Source organism: Sceloporus occidentalis, unplaced genomic scaffold (assembly GCF_023333645.1).
Source record: "Sceloporus occidentalis isolate IW3139 unplaced genomic scaffold, rSceOcc1.0.p SCAF_95, whole genome shotgun sequence".
NCBI lineage: Eukaryota > Metazoa > Chordata > Lepidosauria > Squamata > Phrynosomatidae > Sceloporus > Sceloporus occidentalis.
Window position 1 is genome coordinate 1,107,549 of NW_028317075.1, and position 24,800 is coordinate 1,132,348.

The window sequence follows — 24,800 nt, forward strand, 5'->3', positions numbered from 1 at the left end:
AATCTTGCTTGATCCAATAATTTCAGATTACTTCAGGTTGATTTCATTCTGTAATCATTATGATATATATTGTGTTCATTGAAGGTCTTAGCACTACTAATCTGTGTGCGCATAATAAGATCACACTCCAGGTTTAAACACAACCATGTGTGAATATACAAGTTGCTTTGAAAGTATTAGCATGAAAGGGCAGGTGACTTTGGTTAATCGAATTAACCGTTGCTTAGTGAATAAACTCAAATAAATCAATCTGGTGAGATGCGCTTTGGAAATAATTAGTGTATGAGCCACCTTCATATGTTTTCCACCATATGGGATATTATGAAATTACTTGATGTTTCTTCCATCCCTACACATTACATCAAAAACATTAATATAAAATAATAATTATTGTATGCAACAAATGTCATTGTCTAGCCAATTAAATCTACCAATCAACAGGTCATTGCTCTTTTCACTGCATCCGTTCTTAACATTACTTAATATCAATTATACCATTTAAAAATTATATATTTAGGTTAGCAGCATTGACAGCTTTGAATGGCAGAGACAACTTCGCTATTATTGGGACCTGGATCTTGACAACTGTGTGGCCCGGATGGCTTTGTCTCAGTATACATACGCATATGAGTATCTTGGAGCATGTCCTCGGCTGGTGATAACCCCTCTTACTGTAAGGATACCAACTGATTAACTGCGTAGAGTAAGCTTTAGATAATTTACAATTGCCTGTGTAATAACATGAGTTTTTTATTTTGCTTACTGAAGGATCGATGCTACCTATGCCTCATGGGTGCCTTGCAATTAGATCTCGGTGGAGCCCCAGCTGGCCCTGCAGGCACTGGGAAAACAGAAACCACAAAAGACCTTGCCAAGGCCCTCGCTATCCAGTGTGTAGTGTTCAATTGCTCAGATGGACTGGATTACAAGGTATGCAGCATGACTGAGATATGGACCATGCAAAAGAAATAACAGATGAACGTCAGGTTACTTTAACTACTCCCTACCCCTCTGTACATTGGTTAGGGGAAGAGATAGAGGCAATTGAACTCACATGCCCTCACCTGTAATTTGCATATTTTAAAGTTGCATACCCTCTCTAAGAACTCACTAATTAAATAATCTTTCTGTCTCCACATCCCCCACCCTAGGATAACTGCTTAGCCTCTAACACCATACATTCACACACATGCTAACACCATGCACTTATTAATACACACCCACTCTGTAAATCCATACACTTCCACCTATGTATACATGCACACATACTTACCCACACTTACCTCAAACAGAGCCCTGTCTTTATACAACTTGCAGTTTTTGTGCAAGGTGCTGCTCTATTACTGCAGGGTCACATTATTTGTCAGCAAAGCTGCTGATTGCAGGACAGTTGGGATTGTGGAGCCTAGACAGGGGCTGAAGTAGGAAATTGCCGGTACTCTCAGAGTCCCCATTCCTTTCAGAGCCCAACATTAGGGCTTCAGTCCCCTTAGCCCACCCCTAGCAAAACCCTTACTCAGGCTCATCGGCTGCCCTAACAACATACTGAGTTAGCCAATGAAACCTCCTAAAAGACTAACAAGAACAGGGCCTTCATCTCTTTCTGGACTAGTATGTCTTAACATCTAATTGTCAATTGTAATGTTTATTTTCACTGTCCCCTATTGTAATAGCTTTATAGATCTGCACTATATATTAATGTAGTACAATTTTATGAAACCCACCATGGGAATAACATACAGTATATGTGGTCATATTGTAAATGTAAAATACTTAATTCAAACTAAAACTTATGTGTTTACCAGTTAATTGCCATTTGTACTATCTAGATCTATTTTGCCCTGAGCAATTTCTATTCCTGAAATTATTAGAAAGCTGCACTTCCCCTTTCATATACTGTAACATGTAAATTGCAAAATAGATCTGTTAATATAGATCTGATTAATAACGCAAAGTAAATCAATAAAGGTATACATACATATATACATACTAACTTAAAACAAAAGCTTTTTATGGCTTCTGAAAGACCATCTGATGTGAGAGCATTATCAGATGTATATGGGGCCTTTAGTGAATATACCTTCACTGTCCTTCCTAATGCTTAGATTTTTGCCTGCAGATGATGGGACGTTTCTTTAGTGGTTTGGCCCAGTCCGGTGCCTGGTGTTGTTTTGATGAATTTAACCGAATTGATATTGAAGTTCTCTCAGTTATTGCTCAGCAACTGATTACCATAAGAAATGCCAAAGCTTCAAAGGTAACTTTTCAATGGATGAATCCCAGAAGTCATGTGAATCAGCTAAGTGGGCGAATAGAAATAAAATGCTGCATGTTATGTAATGTTATATATATATATATATATATATATATATATGCTGTATATATATATGTGTGTGTTTTTGTATCCATCTGGATAGAGCAAGCAATATATACATAGATAAGAGAAGTCAGCTTCAGTAGTGGTTTCATGGTAGAGGTGGGCAAACGACCGATTGCCCAGTAGAAGCCGAGATGATCCACAAGCTTTGGTTCTGTGACAGAAGACACAATAAGAAAGTTGTAGGACATACAAACATGAGGAGCCGTTTGAGCCAGCTCATCTCTAGCTTGTATTTCTGCTCTTTTAAATTTTAATCACAAACAGTGTAAAAGGTTATTGTCATGATGGAAAGAAGAAATGTAAAACAGAATGTCATACCTGTGCATGCTTTCCCTGTATTTCTCCTGAACAGATAGGAGGAAATAGAATAAGAAAATGTCCATGAAAGGATCTCTGAGTGGAGACTTTCCGTTTACATACGTGTATTCACTGAATTCATACAACATAATATGTGGGCACAATGGCAGCAGTTCATATATGTACTTTATACATTTCTAATTAGCTTTCAAGGTTTATGTTTGAAGGCCGTGAAATTAAACTGGTCATGACCTGCGCAGCGTTTATCACCATGAATCCTGGCTATGCTGGAAGGACCGAATTACCAGACAACCTGAAGGCTCTCTTCCGACCGTTTTCAATGATGGTGCCAAACTATGCCCTGATTGCAGAAGTAAGTGTAATGTGCTAAAGTTAATGGCAGTATGTTATGTAGGGCTTCAACTAACGATTATTTTCATAATCGATTAGTTGGCCGATTATTTTTTCGATTAATCGATTAATCGGATAAAAAAATGAATGTACATTTTTCATTTATTTAAAATAATTTAATAAACAAATGATGTTAAATAAAAACAGCAGAATAAAAAAAAAAAAACTGATAAAATGCATTTCTTGTCTTTATTTCCCAACCAGCCACCCCAATTTATGCACATTTGAGCACAGGCTTGCCACGCTGCCTCCCAGACATGCCACTCCACGCTGCCTCCCACATATGCCACGCTGCCCCCCACATATACCACTCCACGCTGCCCCCCACATATACCACTCCACGCTGCCTCCCACATATACCACTCCACGCTGCCTCCCACATATACCGCTCCACGCTGCCTCCCACATATACCGCTCCATGCTGCCTCCCACATATGCCACTCCACGCTGCCTCCCACATATGCCACTCCACGCTGCCTCCCACATATACCGCTCCACGCTGCCTCCCACATATGCCACTCCACGCTGCCTCCCACATATGCCACTCCACGCTGCCTCCCACATATACCGCTCCACGCTGCCTCCCACATATACCGCTCCACGCTGCCTCCCACATATACCGCTCCACGCTGCCTCCCACATATGCCACTCCACGCTGCCTCCCACATATGCCACTCCACGCTGCCTCCCACATATGCCACTCCACGCTGCCTCCCACATATACCGCTCCACGCTGCCTCCCACATATGCCACTCCACGCTGCCTCCCACATATGCCACTCCACGCTGCCTCCCACATATACCGCTCCACGCTGCCTCCCACATATACCGCTCCACGCTGCCTCCCACATATACCCCTCCACGCTGCCTCCCACATATGCCACTCCACGCTGCCTCCCACATATGCCACTCCACGCTGCCTCCCACATATGCCACTCCACGCTGCCTCCCACATATGCCTCTCCACGCTGCCTCCCACATATACCGCTCCACGCTGCCTCCCACATATACCGCTCCACGCTGCCTCCCACATATGCCGCTCCACGCTGCCTCCCACATATGCCGCTCCACGCTGCCTCCCACATATGCCACGCTGCCTCCCACATATGCCACGCTGCCTCCCACATATGCCACTCCACGCTGCCTCCCACATGTGCCACTCCACGCTGCCTCCCACATGTGCCACTCCACGCTGCCTCCCACATGTGCCACTCCACGCTGCCTCCCACATATGCCACGCTGCCTCCCACATGTGCCACTCCACGCTGCCTCCCACATATTCCACTCCACTCTACCCCAACATATGCCACTGTGCCTGATACGCCTTATACCCCCTGATACACCACTCCATCCTCCCCAGACATGCCACACTGCCTCCCAGACATGCCACGCTGCCCTCCCCACATATGCCTTATATATCGTATATGCCTTATACCCCCAGATATGTCACTCCATCCTCCCCAGATATGCCTTATACCCCCCAGATATCTCATAGTCCCCTCAGAGTCACAGACCCGTTCACAGCACACTGACACCATACTTTTATAAATAAGTACTGGGTTAATCTTCACTGCCCCCAGGATTTAGATTCCCCTTAGTCTGCCCCCTTTACCTCTAACTGCGCCTTAAGTTAACTTTATTAAATTAACCCTCAGTCCTCATCATTAAATTAACACTAAACACCCCATTAACCATAACTACCCCTAAATTAACTCTAAATACCCCATCAAACACAACTACCCTAAATTAACCCTAAACACCCCATTAACCACAGCATCCCCTAAATTAACCCTAAAGACCCCCATCAACCACAACAGCCCCTAAATTAACCCTAAACACCCCATTAACCACAACTGCCTAAAATTAACCCCAAACACCCCATTAACCACAGCTGCTCCTATATTAACCCTAAACACCCCGTTAACCATAACTGCCCCTAAATTAACCCTAAACACCCCATTAACCATAGCTGCCCCTAAATTAACCCTAAACACCCCATTAACCATAACTTACCATAACTTCCCCTAAATTAACCCTAAACACCCCATTAACCATAACTGCCCCTAAATTAAACCCCACCTCCCCTAACTTTCAGCAGCCCAAATATTAATTTTATACTTACAGTTAGATGAGTGTCACAGCCATGTGGTTCTAGCCTTCTGGGAGAAGGAAAGGGGCGGGGCCAGTTGTCACAGTGATTACAGGGAGGGGCTGGTAAGTAGGAGCTGCTGCTGTGAGTCACTGAAACGGTTTATATAATGAGGGGTATTTTTCAGAGCGTTTGCTCTGAAAAAACCCTCATTTTATAATCGATAAAAATCGATTCAACTAATCGATAATGAAATTCGTTGGCAACGATTTTCATTATCGATTATTATCGATTTTATCGATTAGTTGTTGCAGCCCTAATGTTATGTTAACACTTGTGGGGATATTACAGGTTGCTGGCTAATAAAGATACACGAAAAACTAGGTAGAGACAGTCTAAAATGGATGGGGTAATGTGCCCTATCCTCCCTTTAGGAAATCCAGCCTTAGGTGCACTAATGTAATTATAGCCAGTATGGTTGCTTATTTCTTGCTGTGTGATGTAGTTCAATCTTATGTGGGCGCACATTTTAACATGTGTATTACTGTTGGATTACAAAACTATACTTGCAAATCATACTTTGTGTAATTCATCATTTAGTCTTTACATTTGCTAGTAAGTATGGCACAGTTTTTTTAACCTGGCCAATATTTTGAGGCATAACAGGTGAAGTTAATCAGAAGCAAAATTGTGCAGGGGTGCTTTAGTTTAAAGTCTCACAATACAATACCTTGATCTCATCCTAAAAGAAGAACGTGGATGTCCTATATAATACATACTTCAATCAATTACATTTCTTTAAACTCATCTCACCGATTGAACTATAAACTCAGCCCGTAAAAGGGTTGTCCTGACAAATTCACACTTTGTTGATTAATCCTCAGTTGTTTCCAATAAAGTATCTGCCTCAGCAATGCTGAAAAGTGTTAATATGTACTTATGGTTATGAATATTATATATAGACGGAGCAAAACATACACAGTGCACTGAAGTAATTCATTACTTCTTTTTTTTAGGTGATTCTGTATTCAGAAGGTTTTGAATCAAGTAAAGTCCTTGCCCGGAAGATGACACAGATGTACAAACTGTGCAGCGAGCAGCTTTCACAACAGGATCATTATGATTTTGGCATGAGGGCTGTGAAATCCGTCTTAGTCATGGCTGGGTAAGAAACTGGGAACTATTTTGCAAATGTGTTGTATTTAAGGTTAAAAAAGTGAAACATTATGTATACATGCATATACCCTCCAATGTTTTAGTGTTCAAGGAAGGAGACCTTTATTGGGGCATGGCTAGAGGCAGGTGGCGGCCATTTTGCATAGACTCTGATGTATTTGGCTTGATGCAAATTGGAACATGGATTGTTTAGTTATTACAATAACTGTAACTACAGGCTTGATACTATAATAGGTGCAGATATTCTTCACTTACTGGTGTTAGAAGATTAGACTTCTGTGTCTTTTAACTCATCCCTGACTGCCTCCATTAACTAAAGAATGCCGCACAAATTTCCAAGCAGTAAATTGCATTGGAGACCAGACAAGATGGATTCCTATATTTGTTTAACATGAAAAAGACTGGAGTGCTCCTTTAAGTAAAAGTATTCCTTACAGCAAAACAGACTTTTTTATGTTAACAATGTAAGGTTACAGCTGGCTTTTGGTCACATCCAGATTCTTAGCAGTCTTTGAGATAGGCTGGTGGTTCAGATGTTGTCCATAGTAACAGTCCAATCGAAAAGTCCAATTAGCAGGAAACATTCCATTGTTTGCTTTGGTAATAAGACCACTGTTGTATAGTATTAGCGTCAAACCCAAAAGACAAAAAACATGTTTAATGTGCTGCTGTACAAGCTGACATAATCATAACTCAAGATCTAGTATTAGCGTCAAACCCAAAAGACAAAAAATATGTTTAATTTGCTGCTGTACAAGCTGACATAATCATAACTCAAGATCTTGTCGCTACTTTCATGTTCATTGGCAATACGGCAGATGCGAAAAGAGTATATTTTCAAGTACCAATCACAGCACGCCAGTGTGTTTGAAATTTAAAGCAGATAAAAGTAAAGAGATGCGCTAACAGCTACTCAGTGTGTGGCTGGGAGAATCTTACAGGAGAACATCTCAATTATCCTTACTAAAGACTACAGAGGACAATGGGTATTCACCATGAATCATCTTCATTGCTTTATTCATGAGGTCATGAGGAGAACCCTGCATACGGATCTCTGTTGCTGATATATTTTAACTGTTTAAATTATGATTACCAATCCAATCTCGCCCTTTGACTGTCATCAAGAATGGTTATGGTTATGTATACAATGATTCTATTACAAAGTTTGAAAGTCACCATTGCAACCAACACAAGCAGACGGCATATTTCAAGGTTGCTGCGTAGATTTGTACAACAATCATTGATTTATGTACAATGTTGCTCACAGTGTTAAGGAATTAGTGGAATGGGCTTACTTCCCATAGGGTACCCACCTGTACAACAGCAAGCCAGAAAGGTGCCTAGTTAGTGGAGTTAGAATTTCATTTATGTTATTAATATATTTGGAATACATTTTTTTGCAGGTCACTGAAGAGAGAGAATCCTGATTTAAATGAAGACGTGGTTCTGATTCGTGCCTTACGTGACTCAAATTTGCCAAAGTTCTTAGCAGATGATGCTGAACTATTTAGGTATGATATATGTGTATATTTTTCCTTAATTTATCTTCCAACTAGGGTGAATAGCAAAAAGCTGGACAAAAGTGATTTAATGTAATATAGCAAAGCCCATTACGCATTAAAATCTCATTTGTTGGTGTGACTAGCATGGGCAGTCCAGTATATAGAAGTTAAGTAGATCATATAGCTTGTGGAACATTACTACATTTCATTGTTAAATATTGGCTTCCAAACAGAATATTCTTGAAATGAGGGATATTTGCTCGCAGTAGCCGTAAACATATATCTTATAACTGATAAGGTTTTGTAAGGTCAGGCAAGCAGCATTGCTACACGATAGCCAAAGATCAGGAGTGTTCATATCTGAGACACTGTGGTCAACAAAAGTATCTTTGTGTTTGTTCTACAGCGGCATCATATCTGACCTTTTCCCAGGAGTAGTAATCCCTGAACATGACTATGGAACCCTGAAGTCAACTATCATTGATACAATGTTGGCACGAGGTTTGCAACCTGTACCCAGTATGGTGCATAAAGTGATACAATTTTTTGAAACAATGATTGTGAGACACGGTGTCATGCTGGTCGGACCGACTGGTGGTGGAAAGACAACAGTTTACCAAATTCTAGCAGAGGCACTTGGAACTTTATTTGAGGCAGGGGAAACCCATCATTTTTACCAACCTGTTAAAACCTACGTACTTAACCCCAAGTCAATTACAATGGGGGAATTATATGGAGAAGTAAACAGTTTAACATTTGAGTGGAAAGATGGCTTGATGGCCCTGAGTGTCCGGGCAGCTGTTAACGATACCTCAAAAGACCATAAATGGATCATCTGTGATGGACCAGTGGATGCTCTCTGGATTGAAAATATGAATACAGTCTTGGATGATAATAAGATGCTGTGTCTGGCAAACAGCGAGAGGATCAAGTTCACACCACAAATCCACATGGTGTTTGAGGTAAACCTTAACAAAAAGAAGTGTGCTTCACTTTTGTGCACTCTTCCACACTAGGAATCATGCCTTGGTTACCAGGTGCCTGGGTGGCCGGCACCCGCCTCAGCCCACCCCGCAGCCTAGCAGGGGTCCCAGCTTCCCTGCTTATGGCAGCCCTGGCCAGTGCCCCCCATGTCTTGCAAAGCCCTAGGCACCAGGAAGTGATTGTCGTCATGGCTACTTGGCGCCTGGGGTTTGTCGACCCCTGCATTAAATGATATATGTGAGACAAGGCAAGGCGTCTGCATCAGTAATGTTTTAAACATTTTGAATATTACCTCATTCATAAACGTTCATCAACATTTTACATTTATGTATAAACATTTCAGGTCCAAGATCTAAAGGTAGCATCTCCTGCCACTGTAAGCCGTTGTGGAATGGTTTATATTGATTCTGAGGAACTGAAATGGATGCCGTATGTCCAAACGTGGATAGCTGGTCTTTCAACTAAAGTAAGTTAGTGAGGTACATACCTGTGTATAAACAAGGTGCTGTGTTTTTTTGCAGACTTAGGGACTGTAAATTTGCATTTAAAGAAGTCATTTAGTAAAGTGCATAACAAATTTTTGCCTATAATTTTAATTCTATATGATACATTTCCATATGGCCTCTGACGCATAATTGTAGTTACAAGAAACTCCCAACAAGCACTTTAGAAATATCTATATCTGGGAACTCTTTTGGGTTTTCGCCCGGAAACTCTGGGTGAATCGCCACTTCTCCGGGTCACCATGGAGAAACTCCGGGTCACGGGGTGGCACTGCGGCACACCCCACTCCTTGCCCACTTCCCTTCCAACCACGCCAGGTTTTACCTAGTTGCGGGGCTAGCTCTGCACGCAACGTCAGTGGGACTGCCCGCAATACCAGTGGGACCACCTGTCCGCATCCCGAAAAGGGATGGCTCTGGGTAGATGGATGTTCCCAGGTATGGAAATAGCCCTTTACCTAGCCATGTATCTTTCGGCCATATCTCAATGCTTAACCTTTTGAGGAGATCTGGGAACAGCATGCTATGGATCAAAAGAGTAAACGTCTGGTAGGAAGCATTAAAGATCTCTCTTTTAACTGGGCCATCGAGCAGCCCCTCACTAGGAAGCCAGTACAGTGGTTGTTTGCTGGTTTTGTGACAGATAGGCTGCTGCCCCCTCAATTTGCTGCCCTACACCAGGGTCAGAATATGTTGCTGTGTTTATTGGGAGAAGATCAAAATGTTCTATAGTAAAAACAAAAGTAAAAAAAGCCAGCATTATACATTTATTTCATAGAATAGTCGCCCTAGGTTTTGGTAAATCCTGGAATTTATGAACAATTCATTTATTATGTTTTATAGTAACCATGTACATTATGTTGCATATCTTTAATTCCAGATGAATGCTGAAGCCAAGCAATACATACTAGATTTGTTTGAACGCTATGTTGAAGACGGACTTAAGTTTGTTGCGAAAAAGTGTACACAAGCGATCTCCCAGGTGGATATCAGTAAAGTGACGACACTGTGCTGTTTATTGGAATCATTGCTGCTCGGAAAAGGAGGACCTGATTTAAAAATGGTATTGTGATATTTTTAATGCTAGTAAAACCTTAGTATTATATAAATGAACTGAAATGCATTTGTTTGGGTGGCATTGCTTTGTTGTTTGTAGCAGAAATCTCTGTGATGAAATATGTTTTAAATACCGTCCCACAACATATTTAATCCTTATTTAAACAATTTACTTGATTTGATGAGGGTTTAGGAATTTAACAGCACATGGTGGTGTCTCCGATGCTATATTTAGATGTAAAAGTGTTAAATTCAGCAGAGTACATGGAGAAGCAACTTTCTCCATGTACTCTGTAACCTTAAATACATTAAATAGTCAGTGCCATGTTTTCAATTTGCTGTGTTGGGAAGAGATATTTTGATGCTGCCTTCATGTCACCCTACCATGAATAATTGCTGACAGTCCTAAGGAGAGTCAGGCTTCTCATATTGAAGAAATAAATAGCAATGTTCAGGGCCACATTGCGATGTAAGATTGGCTGGGGGGGCGCACTGGCCCACAGGCATTTGTGGTTTGTGCTTGCTAGTCAGTCCAAATCCAGTGATGTCCATGGGATGTTCCCATTGGTATTTCCATTAGTTAATAGAAAATGTGGTCTGTTGTTCTTGTAGATTCAAAGTATTTATCGGTATGCACATTTTGCTATTACATTCATCGTAGAATAATATACAACATCCTCTTGATTTATTAGCAAAACACACAAAATGATTGATTCTATATAGAGTCGGAGACTGATTGCAAAATTGCCCTGTGGTTCTGAAGGGAGACCGTTTTCTTGACCCCAAGCCTTCGAGTCTTAAATGTATCTCGAATGTGTTCTAGAAGTCTTCTGGTTTTTACTGTGAAACCTTTACACTAAGAGTAATCAATTAAAGATACCGCAGGATAATATTTACTGGAAATGTTCTGCACAAAATAAAGGGAACCATTTTTAAAATGTTGATTATGTCTTCTCCAATATCTCAGTTCAGCAGCAGAACTAATGGACTTTATTTATCTATGTAAAAACACAGAAAAGAGTGGTCATAGCCAGCCTTACTTTAACAGAAAGATGAAGAAATAATTGCCATGTGTTTACTGTCCTTAGGATCAATCAAGATTAAACAGCGTCATTTGTCAGACATTTGTTTTCTGTTATGTCTGGTCAGTTGGCGGAAATCTAACCGAAAACCACTGGGATGCTTTTGATACATTTGTCAGGCAACAGTTTGAAGACAACACTGATGCCAAGGTAAGAAATAGGAGAGGGTTCTCGTTCCTACACATGGTGCTATCTTCTGTACAGAACGACCTTTGGAAATTAAAACAGAAGCATTTTAATAATATTGTTTTCTTGTTAAAAGATATAGTAATTCCAGAATATAGTGTTTTCAGTTCTAGTTCTGCTATTAGTCTTTGTCAGCCAGCCAGACACTCCTGGGCTATTCACCAAGGATGAACTTGACTGACCAGACTCATTTTCAGTTGCATGCTAACACTTAGCACTGGGCATGCAACTTAAAATGTTGTACTCCCCTACAACACATCGTATTAGCCGCGGGGGTTTCCCTTCTTCCCCATCCTTTGCCAATGGGAATGGGGCGTTAAATACTAATTAACAAAAACCCAGGAGGGCATAGATTCCAAGCCATAAGGTTGACACCTAAAGAGTGCCATCTGTAAAAAAAAAAAGTCACTTACTCTTTTAAGGCCCCATCCAGCCATGATTCGCAAAGGAAAGGGACCATCCAAAAACTATAGCTGTTAAAAAAAGAAAATGAAAAAAACATCTTTACTCATTTGATTAAAGAAAATTCTGTTGGCTGTGTGGGAGCCTGTTTATATACACTTGTTCACCAGTGGCTCCCAGTTGCATCATCCATTAACTTCAATAGGCTACATAGACTTCCACTGACTTCAATTAATGGGGCTGCAGGAGAAAGTTTGGAGAAAATTGTGTTTTGGTTGTTCCCATAGCAGTCATTATAGACATCCATCTCTGTGACCAGAACTTACATTATAGCAGGGGAATGGTTTCAATCCTGAATTCCATTGGTAGGCAATCAAATAAAAGAGGCCTTATAGATAACATGTTGGGTGTCATTAGGATCTTTTCCCTTAATACACACACACACACATATATATATAGTGTAACATTATTTGTGCAAAGTGGTGGGCAATGGTGTTTAATTGGTTTCCATGTTAATTGCTCAAAGATTAATCTTCATTAGTAGCAATTACTTAATTTTTTCATATGCTTGTTACATTACTTTCCTTTAAGCTTCCGGCCTCTGGAGACCTATGGAGTGTGTATATGGATTTTGACAACAAACGTTTGGATCCTTGGGAACGAATCATCCCGTCTTTCAAGTACAACAGCAGTGTGCCTTTTTTTGAAATGCTTGTTCCGACAACTGATACTGTGCGTTATGGCTACCTGATGGAAAAACTGCTGGCTGTCAGGCACTCCGTGCTGTTTACTGGAACCACAGGTGTTGGCAAGGTAAATGTGTATGTAGCTTATTCTCATGGTGATACAAGCTTTAGATTGCTCTGATTTGATGAACAGGAAAGTTTCATTGTTCTAGAACAGAATGATAAAACGTCACTAGAAAAGCATAATACATCTCTATAGCACTACATTTTTGCTTATGCCTAACCAAGTCAGTGAAGTCACTTACAATATGTTTCTCGGATCTAAGTCTGTAGTTGCTCGAGGATTACTCAACAGAATACAAGAAGAAGCTGGCTATGTTCCTGTCTACATAAACTTTTCTGCTCAGACATCCTCTGCACGAACACAAGAAATAATTGAGTCTAAGTTGGAAAAGAAAAGGAAGACTATCTTAGGTAATCTATTCTTATCTGTTATATACAGTGGGTCATAACTTGACATCGTGGCTGGCATAAACAACATTATATATTTTAATGAACTATCCTTGCATGTGATAGGTATAACTCTTTAGCTGTAAATATTAACCAAAGACAGTGGGGGAATTTAAACATGCTTGGGGTAGACATAACTATTCTGAATTTGAGATGAGTACCAATTATGGTTTAAGTCTTTACAGCAAGAAAAGCAGGCAGACAAGGTGGGCCGAATGATTCTTATCTGCTGTCAAATTCTATGTTTCGGCATTTTTATTTGCGTTTACTGCACATACATGCAACAGTTTACAGTCCATTTCAGCTGTAATAAGTCATGTTAAATTGGGAGCATAGTGCGATAGCTGGTTTAATAGGTAAACCAGGGGCATAAGTAGAAACCACAGGGCCCTGGTATAAAAACTGCATGGGGCCACAACAGCTGGTCTGTGCCATCATTGCCCCCAAACTACTTGTCTGTACCTTCTTTGCCCCTTGCCCCCCTCTTCCAACATAGATTTTGGCACACATATATAAACACACTTTACACACGCTTACTCATACTCACTAACACACATGTACACAATTATTCTAGCACACACTGCATCTCACCCCACTTACACATCCATGCTTACACACACAATTACACATATATGCTCACACACACAATTATACATCCATGCTCACACACACAATTACACATCCATGCTCACACACACAGTTATACATCCATGCTCAGACACACACAATTATACATCCATGCTCGCACAGACACAAAATTAGATATTCATGCTCACACGCAAGTATACATCCATTCTCACACACACACAATTACACATACATGCTCACATACACGCACACACACACATAATTACATATTCATGCTCACACACACACAATTACACATCCATGCTCACACGCACATGCTCAGACATACACGTACACATCCATGCTCACACATATGTATATATGTATTGTAGAAAGAGCTGCATACATTCTTGGCGTTATATAAATATTATTACTAATATTACGTGTTAGGTTTGGGTTTAAAGTGAAAAAAAAATTGGTTTATTACCTACATTTAGACACTAGGGAGCACTAGAGCACTACATTTAGACTTGATAAGACTAAAATATAGACTTGTTTTGGATTACTTAAATATACATATTATTAAAATAAAGACAGGATTATTAATTCAGAATGGAATTAGCTTGGAAATCATTGTTGAAACCTTATGGGAAGTATATGTTTTGTATTCTGAAATGTATCATTGTTTACATTTCTTTTGCCTAGTTTACTCTTTATTTACAGTATATAACAATTTTACATTAATATTGAATATATTATTGTACTGTAGAAATTATAAATGTAACTAACATGCCTCCAAAAAACATTAACAGTTTTAAAAAGAACTTTTGAAGTGTGAATAATGATGCAGGGGCAGTTATTTTATACCTAAATACTTTTTTAGTATGAATCCCTCTAAATTTTAATATTGTCCCTCCTCTCCCTTTTCCACTTCTATCAACAACAAGAGTGTGTGACTGTCATTACAAAATATATTGCTGTATGTTAATGTATGTTCCTCTCTCATGCTTCTTACCTTGTGTCTCATAGGGGCTCCTGGTAACAAAAGAGTTGTCATTTTTGTTGACGATCTAAATATGCCAAAATTAGATCGTTATGGTTCCCAGCCCCCCATTGAACTACTCCGCCAGTATCAAGATTTCAAAGGCTTTTATGACAGAGAAAAACTATTTTGGAAAGAAATACAGGTAATTGATTACAACTTATTAGGTGTATTTTGTCACCATATTTAATGGGACCATATTTTTTTATGATGAACATGTTAACAAGAAAAATGAGGACCATGTATGGTTGATAAATATAAACATTTCTGTAGCTTCACGGTAAATTCAGTAATTACAATATGTATTCGCTCCTTCGTGGTCATTTTGTCCTATTACTGACACAAATCGTGGTGCATCCCATCATACACCCAGAATATAGGCAGGTCTGATACCTGATCTATTCTGTGTTAGTTCTTCAAGATACACTGCTCCCCCTGTGCTCAAACAGTATGAACCTAAGTGATGAGATAAAGTTAATAGAGTAATAAGGTATTCTACAAGATAATACCATTACCCAAAAAATTCCCAGCAGCTTTCTTTGCACGCCTCGTATCTCAGTGGCCAGCTAAGGTTTTGGTACCACATCTGCATGCTCTTTACAAGGCTTGTCATGGAGACATGAAAATATATATTCCAACATTTTGTGAGACCGGCTGTTTTCCCCAGACAAATCTTATCTCTGAAAACAGATATTCTGGTGAGTGACCCTGACAACAGCGGGAACATTCATTTTTCTTGTTAATTTTAAAACTGTAGCAATTTTTTTAACAAAAAAAGTCATGCATTATATATATTTATGGATAAAATACCATTATTCTCAGTTTCAGTTTTTTCTGAAACCTTTATATATTTTTTTGTATCATAAATTACACTACATTGAATGAAACATAATAAAAAATGCTAAATATTCTATTAACTCAGTCATAATATTATCAAAGAATAATGTTATTGTTCATTTTTATTTATATAGCACCAACATATTCAACAGCCACGTACAATGTGTTAAACAGACATATATATATTTATAGCCTACATTAAGATCTATTCATTATATGCATAGAAATCTAAAATCATTAAACACTGTGTGAAGTATTTGAGTATACTTGAGTATATTCAGAAAGTGGATGTGTACTTGTCTATAAGTATACAATATTAATAATACTGGGAGCAATCCTACTTAGGATAGTTCCCCGTGTGCAGTGGAAGAGCCCAAAGAGACTCCAACACCAATGCCTCAATGTAACATTAATTTTTCATAAAAAGTCCTTTTAGTATAGACTCATTGAAACATTGCATAATGGAACATTCTCCAAGGTAGCTTTAAACAAGAGGTTTCCAATAACGAACAACTGTGTTGTGAGCCCCTTTTAAAGCTAGCTAGAACAATGTACCAATGTCTCCAATGCTGTACATATCTTTCATCCAGTACTACAGGTGATTAATCTCCTGAGTGCTGTCAGTGATATATTTTTTAAATGTTCTCAAATGCAATACATCAAATACAAGGTAGAGACATGTAGAGAAAAGAAACATGTGTTTATGTGAAGGAGATATTTCAGGTTGAGGTACATGAATGATTCCCTTAAAGCTCTTCCCTGGCCGTGCAGCTACTTCTTCATACATCCAATACCGGATGTGACATTGCAGTCTATTTAAGGCCTATGTGATGTATTGCCATCCCAACAATTGTAATACAACCATATTTTTGGGGAGGGGAAGACATTTCACTTTTAAATCCATGGCCTCTAAAATAAGCACAAATCTCAACAGGTATTAAACTGCCAGCTGAATGAATCATGTTCCATAGTCCAGTCAAGTTGCAGAGTAAATTCTCTTTAATGTGTGTTTGCCTTTGGAATCCATTACTATTGAAACGCCCATCCTGCGTTCCTTTCTTTACACGCCCGTATCATTATCTGTTGTTGGCAGGGTGCTCCTGCCTCTTACTGTTTCATTTGACACAAATTGTGCATGATGGCTCTTTCTCTCCCTTAGGATGTTACCATTGCAGCTGCATGTGCTCCTCCAGGTGGGGGCCGTAATCCAGTAACTCCTCGCTTTATAAGACACTTCAGCATGTTGTGCCTGCCAACACCCTCAGAGCACAGCCTTAAACAGATTTTTCAGGTCAGTGGCTCTTTCATCACAAAGAGGAAGAATAAAAAAAATTACATCAATTACCGGTACTCTTAAGATGCTGCGGTTTGATTTGATTTTTTTCCCCCCAAAGGAGAAAACGTTTGAGCATTGACTGTGTTTTAGCAACTCAAGTATGTTTGGTAGCAAATTGCTTTGGATGATTCAAAGTTAAGATTTTTTTTTCCTTAATGGAAGAATGCAAAATGATAACATAGAAAAGAAAATGAAAATGGATCCAATTTTTCTCATACCATCAGCATACTTATCCAACAGTATCTACACATATAATTTAATGAAACTACTTACACTGGGTCGTGGAGTTACATTTTTGCCATCAAAAAAGTAGAAAAATTAGTAACACAATGTTGGTTTCAACTTCACAGCTCATTAAAGGTGAAACTATAATACCTCATTTTCTATTCTGTCTCTGTGTACCTGGAACCAGATGGTCCCTCCTGAGCTCTTCATGGTCTGTACTTATCTGATCATTATCTGTGAGACAGATGGAACAAGGAATATGTAATTCCAGATGTCATAACCAACGTGAAGCAGCTTGGTTGCTATTAGGATTAAAAAAATTAACTTTATATAATCCACGTTAGAATATTCATAACATAATTTAATTACGTGCTATTTGCCTCCAGAGAACATACTTGACTGATAGATGTCACCAAATGGAGCAAGTCAGCACTAGCTTCAACAGGGTGCTAACAACTATTGCTATGCACAAACTTACTCTCATAAAAACTACCCACCAAATGATACTATACATATTCCACACACATGTATTACCTATCCCATACAGTGTAGACGTTCCTCAGTATTTGAGCCAATACACCAAAGATGCTTATGATTTTTTCTTGGACCAAAGCTCACAGAGTTACTTAGAGATTCACATAAGCATTCGAGACCACAGAGGTTCCTTGTACTGGTTCAATGACAGAATCACAGGCTTCTTTGGACTGTGTTTTCTGTTGGCAGGTCAGGTATATCCATTTTTTTGTGTACCAATTCAGCAATATCTATTTATGTGTCTCCCTACCTATGATACTAAATGCCTGATCATATTTCAGGCTCTCACAACAGACTTGAGTTTCTAGCGCTCATGCTTATATTTCGACATATTCCGGCTGCACTTGAACACAATGGCAGATTCATGTAGCATTGTCTGTTTACTGTACTGTCAGTTGCAGATAGGCAAGCCTGATTATAAAATAAACTGACTAGGAACAAAAATATATATAAAACCTTGTTTCGTGGAGTATTTAAGGGTCTATATATTTCTTTATAATTTGGAATATATAATTTTTTTCGTCTAAAAATGTTCTTTTTTATTTGGGAAAATTTCACAAAAATAATTGAATAAACATGTTGATCTTCACGTAAGTCTACGTATTTGCTAACAGTAGTTTTGTGCTTGTAGGCTATCTTAAATGGATTTTTGACAGATTTCACTGCGACAGTGAGACAAAGCGCCACCAATATAGTGGAAGCTGCGGTGGAAATCTACCACAGGATGAGCATTGATCTTCTCCCAACTCCAGCAAAATCCCATTACGTGTTTAATTTGCGTGACTTGTCAAAGTGTGTTCAAGGTAAAACAAGAAATCGCCCGCTTTAATGGAATGCAGAATATTCCTGTTCTGTGCATTGCATGAATATTTTCTGAGCTTTATATACATATTTTTCACTTCCTGGCCAGTTACGTCTGTACCTTGGAGTCTTTAGTTGACATTAATGGGACATCAGAGGTCTGTTCCTCAAACGGAAGAGGGGGGAGACCTCTGAGGTCCTGAAAGCATATGTAACTTCACATCTTTTTCTACATGGGCTCAAAAATAGTTATAAACTTCAACTAAGGACTCTATCTTCTCATGGGCAAATTGATTTAATAGCATATTTGTAATAAACCAAAGAATACATTCTAAAATAATAAGATCTAGATATTATTAACTGAAGCTTCATAAATATTTTAAAGGTATCCTCCAGTGTGATCCAGGATCTGTGCGAGATCAAACACAGATCTTCAGACTCTTTTGTCACGAGTGTCAGAGAGTTTTTCATGACCGTCTAATCAACAGTGAAGACAAGCAGTATTTCCATTCAATGTTATCGGAAATGGCCAGTAAGTCTGTTGTAGTACCGTATATGATCGTGGGCGTTGGATAACTTCACCAAAAACATGCACATTTGACAATTACATTTTTATATCAACCTCTTTTGTGATACATTCTTATTATATAACAACCTTTTATATGTGTAATGCAATAGTAATTATCACTTAGATAAAATGACTACCTAAATGATAGGTAGCGGTCAGATTCTTGAGTTAGTGAGAGTGGCTCTTGGTTGATTAACTCTTGCTCATCTGAGACGATAAAAATGTGAACAGTTGGTGAATCCTATTGACTAGTATTCCCCTTTTAAAAATCGTTGAGTCCTTTACTATAATACCCTGTATCATTTTTGGATACTTCACATGTACATGGCACACATCAGAGTTGCCTCAAAAGTGTGTGGCGTTTTAATCTCTACCTGTCTTTACCTGGAAGGAAGTCCTAGCTAATTGGCCCCACATGCCATATTCTGGAAGCCTCTTGCCAAGTAAAAATTCTTTTAATTACAATGGGTAATCAATACGTAATATGGTACAAGAGGTACGTATATAACTGAGCATTGGGAGTACTTATTGACTTATTAACCAAATGTGTATTGATTTACAGGTAAACATTTCGCTGTACAGATTGACCCGGATTACTTTGTTACTAAACCAGTTATTTTTGGAGATTTCATGAAGGTAAAACAATGTATAATATTTAATCATTTCTATCACAGCAGAGCACATTGTCTCAAAATACACTCCCTGGCAACTGTAGAGTAGTAGTCCTTTGGATATACAGAACTGTAATGATGTGGTGACATATTAATGAAGGTATTAAAAGATACTTCTCAAGGTCCCCACGCCACTCTGGAGATTCTCCCAGCAGTAATGACCTTGTAGCTTGAGAAAGGTGGTTAAGGGATGGGAGAACGGGTGAGTGAATAATTATGGAGTGAAATGTACAACACATTGCTGAAATGAAATTATCTCACTTTTAAAACAACTGTTAAATAAATAGATGGAGTGTTTAGAAATACATGAAAAAGAAGATATTGTAGGTGCAATACTAAAGGTGAGAGATCCACATTACCAGAGCAAACTGTAAAGGAAATGACAAGTCTTCAGTACTGCGGAGGAGATCCCATTAGGAGATCCCATGTGCGCTGTCAGTAAAGAAAATCATTGATATATACTGTCTGCAGCACTTATAGGTGTGCATGTATAATGTCCCTCTAGAACTCTAAATATAATGCATGATGTGGTGCCAATGTGGGTCATAATTTTATTGACACAGGCATTTGCACTACAGTGTCATATCATTAAAGGGCCACCTCAATGATTGATGGTAGCAAAAACCAGTTCATGTTTTTTAAATTGTAATTTTAGGTTGGAACTGACAAATCGGAACGGGTCTATGAAGATTTGACTGATATGGAAAAAATAAGATCAGTTTTACAAGATTACCTTGAGGACTACAATTTGACCAACGCCAAAGATGTAAAGCTGGTGTTTTTTCAGGATGCGGTGGAACATGTTTCCAGGTACATTGCAGACAAGAAAAATACTTTTTTGTATTTATGGTTAAAAAAACGTTAAATAACTTCTGTAGGCGCATTAAATTAATCTTTATAAAAATTGGTGTCATTGGTATCTCTTTAAGTCCAGTAAGCAAGGGAGTCCATATCTGAACTAAATTCATTTAATCTTGATGAAAGCCCTTGGACACATACACAAGAACATTGAAGTACGAGCTATCCAAAGATGTCACTTAACATATACAGTTAAAACTATTTTTGGCTTCTGGCATTTTATTTATGATTAAACATTAGCAACATGAAATGCTGCTTTCTTGACATTGGTAGATCTGTGTACTTTAACAATACGTTACAATTTCACAAATTAACTTTTAATGCAGGATTGCCAGAATGATCCGTCAGGAGAGAGGAAATGCTCTCCTAGTTGGTGTTGGTGGAACAGGGAAACAGTCTTTGACTCGGCTAGCAGCCCATATATGTGGCTATAAATGTTTCCAGATAGAGCTGAGTCGTGGCTACAATTACGACACCTTTCACGAGGATTTAAGAAAACTCTACAAAATGGCTGGCGTGGAAAATAAGGATATGGTGTTTCTCTTTACTGACACTCAGGTAAAAACTGAAGGACTCACACTGTTGTAATGTTCCACGTTCTAGCATTGCCAGATGTATGTTTTACTTAAGAAATGGTGAGGACAAGTGTGATCACCTGATAAGATGAGGGCCTTTAACTAGTTAAAGCCTCCTAAGCTTAAACAATGTCGCTGAAATGCCTCGATAGCGAAAATGCGCACTTCCCAAATGTGGCCTTTTACCAACCCAACAAACTCATGCATGGTTGGTATCACTCTACTCAGAAGATGTTGCTTAACACATTTTGGGTTGTTGTTTGAAAATACCAGGAGCAGCGATTTTATACCTGAAGTACAATTTGTGTGAAAGTTTGCCACAAACTTTGGCAAAGGCTGGTGGTAGAAATCGTGCATGAATTACCAGCATTTGAAATACCTTGGGGTGTCTAGTTTTCAAAAATATATGGTTTGATGGGATGCATTGAATTGATTGGCTTCCAAGATGGCCCAGTTAGGACATGAGGGCAGAAGGACCAGATGTCAAAATTCCCAGTTGAAAACCTGAATTGCGCATGTCCCAAATGTGGCCTTATAGCCCCAAAATAGCCCAACAAACTCATGCATGGGTGGCATCACTGTACTCAGGAGATGTTGCTGAACTCATATTGGGGTGTTGTTTTGAAGTGACATATACCTGGAACTGTAAATTTATACCTGAATAACAATTGTGTTTTTTAGTAAATCCCATGACATGATCAAAAAAGGTATATGAAGAAAGCCCCTCTTGTTCTGAAAAGAAAACAATATATAGCTTTTGTGGGTACATCAAATGGTAGTGAAGAGATTTACAGATAAACACGAGTACCGCAAAAGTGTTAAAACAGCCTTGGTCACAAAGGGTACAAAACAATAAAAAAACAGCCTTGTTCTTAAGGGGTTAATGTCTAGTCCAAGTCATGTTTTGTCCCACCATTCCAAACCACAATGAAGTGGGGCTCTTCCTAATCTCTCCCCAAACAAGCAAATCAGCAAACTGTGGTAACACTGGAGCTTGTCCTATATCCGTTATTCTAGTTTTGGGGTCTTAAGGTAATAAAGTTCCATTTGCAGATACTGAGCATTGATAATTTTAAGCACATCATTCTGGTATTAAGATCATTGTCATATTTTGCATTTTAGCATTGTACCTCAGAATTACGCAGACTATGCATTTTACCTATCTCATTTGTTCTCTTCATCTATAGATTGTTGTTGAAGAATTTCTGGAAGACATCAACAACATGTTAAATTCTGGTGAGGTACCTAACCTGTTTGAGAAGGATGAACTTGAGTATGTATTGGCAGCAACACGGCCAAAAGCCAAAGAAGCTGGGATACCAGAAGGAAACAGAGATGAGGTAAGCATTTGGGAAACATCTTAAGAGCTGTACAATAACTCTAGCGTCTCAGCTACACACGTTATAATTTTCGCTGCTGTGTAAGATCTTTATTTATCCATTTCACCCATAACTTTAGAAATGCTTTGTTCTGTAGTGGATAAGAATGCTTATCAAACATGTTTCCTTTAAAGATGTAATGTACTAAAACTAGTAGATCAGACATGTTATATTACAGGGACGGGTAACAGGAAAAAGTAGGTTGTAAAATTCAGCAGGTTAGTTACTAAATGTTATTAATTACATCTTAAAAGAGCCTACAGTATTTGTTGTATTAAGAAATGTAGGTCAGCTGATGGATCACAGTAAGGAACATTGGAATATAATCAGGATGATGCATTGGGTAAAAAATAAAATAGATTAGAAAATGTATGGCATCACAGTCAATATTTAGCCGAACTGGAGTCGATGTATCTCTAGTGCATAGGCTAAATTGATTGTACTTTAACACTGGCCAATATTCTATTATCCTCTGAATTCCACCAGCATCTGTTCTTATATACTGTGTCTAAAAATATTTCAGTAATTGAACATATATACACATCCTTTTTATTATTTGGGCCCCAGTCCCAGATGGAGCTTTTGTATTTCTTAACACACAGATGCTTTAGTCCCTGTAGCCAATCTCACAGAAACAATTCAGAAGGCAAACAGCATTTTTTTGGAACTGCATGAGCACAAAACCCTTTTACCCATCATTTTTATTGTATTTTGTGGATTGGTTCATTTATCTCAGGGATAGTGCTGTGTTTCCACACATGGAAGCCTTACAACCTTAGATTTACCTAAAATAACTATCCTGACAAAACCAAATCAAAAGGATGCTTTCTCTAAGAGGTCGATATCTGAACAGCCATGTGAGTATACGTGGGAATACAGTACTGTTATCATATAAAACAATATATTATCTTTTATCATCTATATTATCATTTACTGACAATTGTATTCTTCCTAATACGCACGCTTACATTTCTAATACTTGATAGTCCTTTGCTGGAGGTCTTGTTGTGCCCAGTAGTAGTGCCAAAGAGATCCAGTGTCAGTCAGTAACACATTACACAGGCTCCATGACACCACTTTGGGGTGTTTTGTATGTTAGGACTTGGCTTCGTCTGCCAGTGACAACAAGGTTACAGGAAGTAGCGTCACATAAGACATCACTGACATCATATAAGACTCAACACTTTCTAAAATATTGTGTGTGTGCTGCAACTTCACAAGTGGTCTTCCAAGGAGTATGCCATACGCACTGAGTTTTTGCCTTCTTCAAATGTACATTTTTGAGTTAACAGTTCTTATGTGTATTTTGTATACCAGGTGTTTCAGTATTTTATTAACCAAGTGCGCCAGAGGTTGCACATCGTACTGTGTATGAGTCCAGTGGGAGAAGCCTTTAGAGCAAGATGCCGCATGTTCCCGTCATTAGTGAACTGCTGCACCATTGATTGGTTTGTGCAGGTAAGTGAAGGCCATCATCCTGCGAGTGTATTCATACACTAATAATTATGCTATTTAATCTGGGATTTAACCATTTGCAGCGCTATTTGAAACCATGCAAACCATGTGAAATATGGTTGCCATATCTTTTTATCGATAAGGGGTTGGAAATACCTATACCTACAATATAACTCACACAGACAGTGTCACGCTGCAATAGTTACATTTAGCTTATATCATTGTGAATGTTAGTTCCCACTTGAATATACTTTTCTTTACACGCCTTCTTATACGCCCTATATTATTATATTTAAAATGCGGTTTTGAATCCTGTGTAAAGATGTTTCAAAGATTACACATGTACTGTACATCAGGATGCTTTTATGCGCATATTCGGGGCCGCTCTGAGAAACATTTGTCTGAACTGAACATCTGAGATCAATCTGAATTTCTGGTTTGCAGTGGCCCAGGGAAGCTCTGCTCTCTGTATCCCAAACATTTTTCACCAACATCGACCTTGGTAATGAAGAGATGAAGGAGAAATTTTCTGAAATGTGTGTGGAGATACATATGAGCGTCACTGAAATGGCTGAACGGTATTACGCAGAGCTAAGAAGGCGATACTACACAACGCCCACCTCATACTTAGAGTTAATTAACCTGTACTTGTCCATGCTGGGGGATAAAAGAAAGCAACTTGTTTCGGT

The 24,800-nt window shown here is 38.9% G+C and overlaps 1 protein-coding gene across 1 annotated transcript in view; it reads left to right on the plus strand.

Moving 5' to 3' along the window:
* Window positions 1-24,800, plus strand: part of LOC149284299 (dynein axonemal heavy chain 6-like) — a 117,668-nt gene that overhangs the window by 50,499 nt on the left and 42,369 nt on the right. The window contains exons 31-52 of the mRNA XM_089496884.1: window positions 518-673; window positions 769-930; window positions 2,120-2,257; window positions 2,883-3,050; window positions 6,193-6,341; window positions 7,756-7,863; window positions 8,261-8,816; window positions 9,182-9,304; window positions 10,222-10,404; window positions 11,486-11,629; window positions 12,659-12,880; window positions 13,080-13,227; window positions 14,860-15,017; window positions 16,869-17,000; window positions 18,436-18,607; window positions 18,991-19,137; window positions 19,736-19,809; window positions 20,500-20,654; window positions 21,029-21,260; window positions 22,465-22,617; window positions 23,974-24,114; window positions 24,556-24,798. Coding sequence (XP_089353010.1) covers window positions 518-673; window positions 769-930; window positions 2,120-2,257; window positions 2,883-3,050; window positions 6,193-6,341; window positions 7,756-7,863; window positions 8,261-8,816; window positions 9,182-9,304; window positions 10,222-10,404; window positions 11,486-11,629; window positions 12,659-12,880; window positions 13,080-13,227; window positions 14,860-15,017; window positions 16,869-17,000; window positions 18,436-18,607; window positions 18,991-19,137; window positions 19,736-19,809; window positions 20,500-20,654; window positions 21,029-21,260; window positions 22,465-22,617; window positions 23,974-24,114; window positions 24,556-24,798 — 3,864 coding nt within the window. The remainder of the gene's footprint in view (window positions 1-517; window positions 674-768; window positions 931-2,119; window positions 2,258-2,882; window positions 3,051-6,192; window positions 6,342-7,755; window positions 7,864-8,260; window positions 8,817-9,181; window positions 9,305-10,221; window positions 10,405-11,485; window positions 11,630-12,658; window positions 12,881-13,079; window positions 13,228-14,859; window positions 15,018-16,868; window positions 17,001-18,435; window positions 18,608-18,990; window positions 19,138-19,735; window positions 19,810-20,499; window positions 20,655-21,028; window positions 21,261-22,464; window positions 22,618-23,973; window positions 24,115-24,555; window positions 24,799-24,800) is intronic.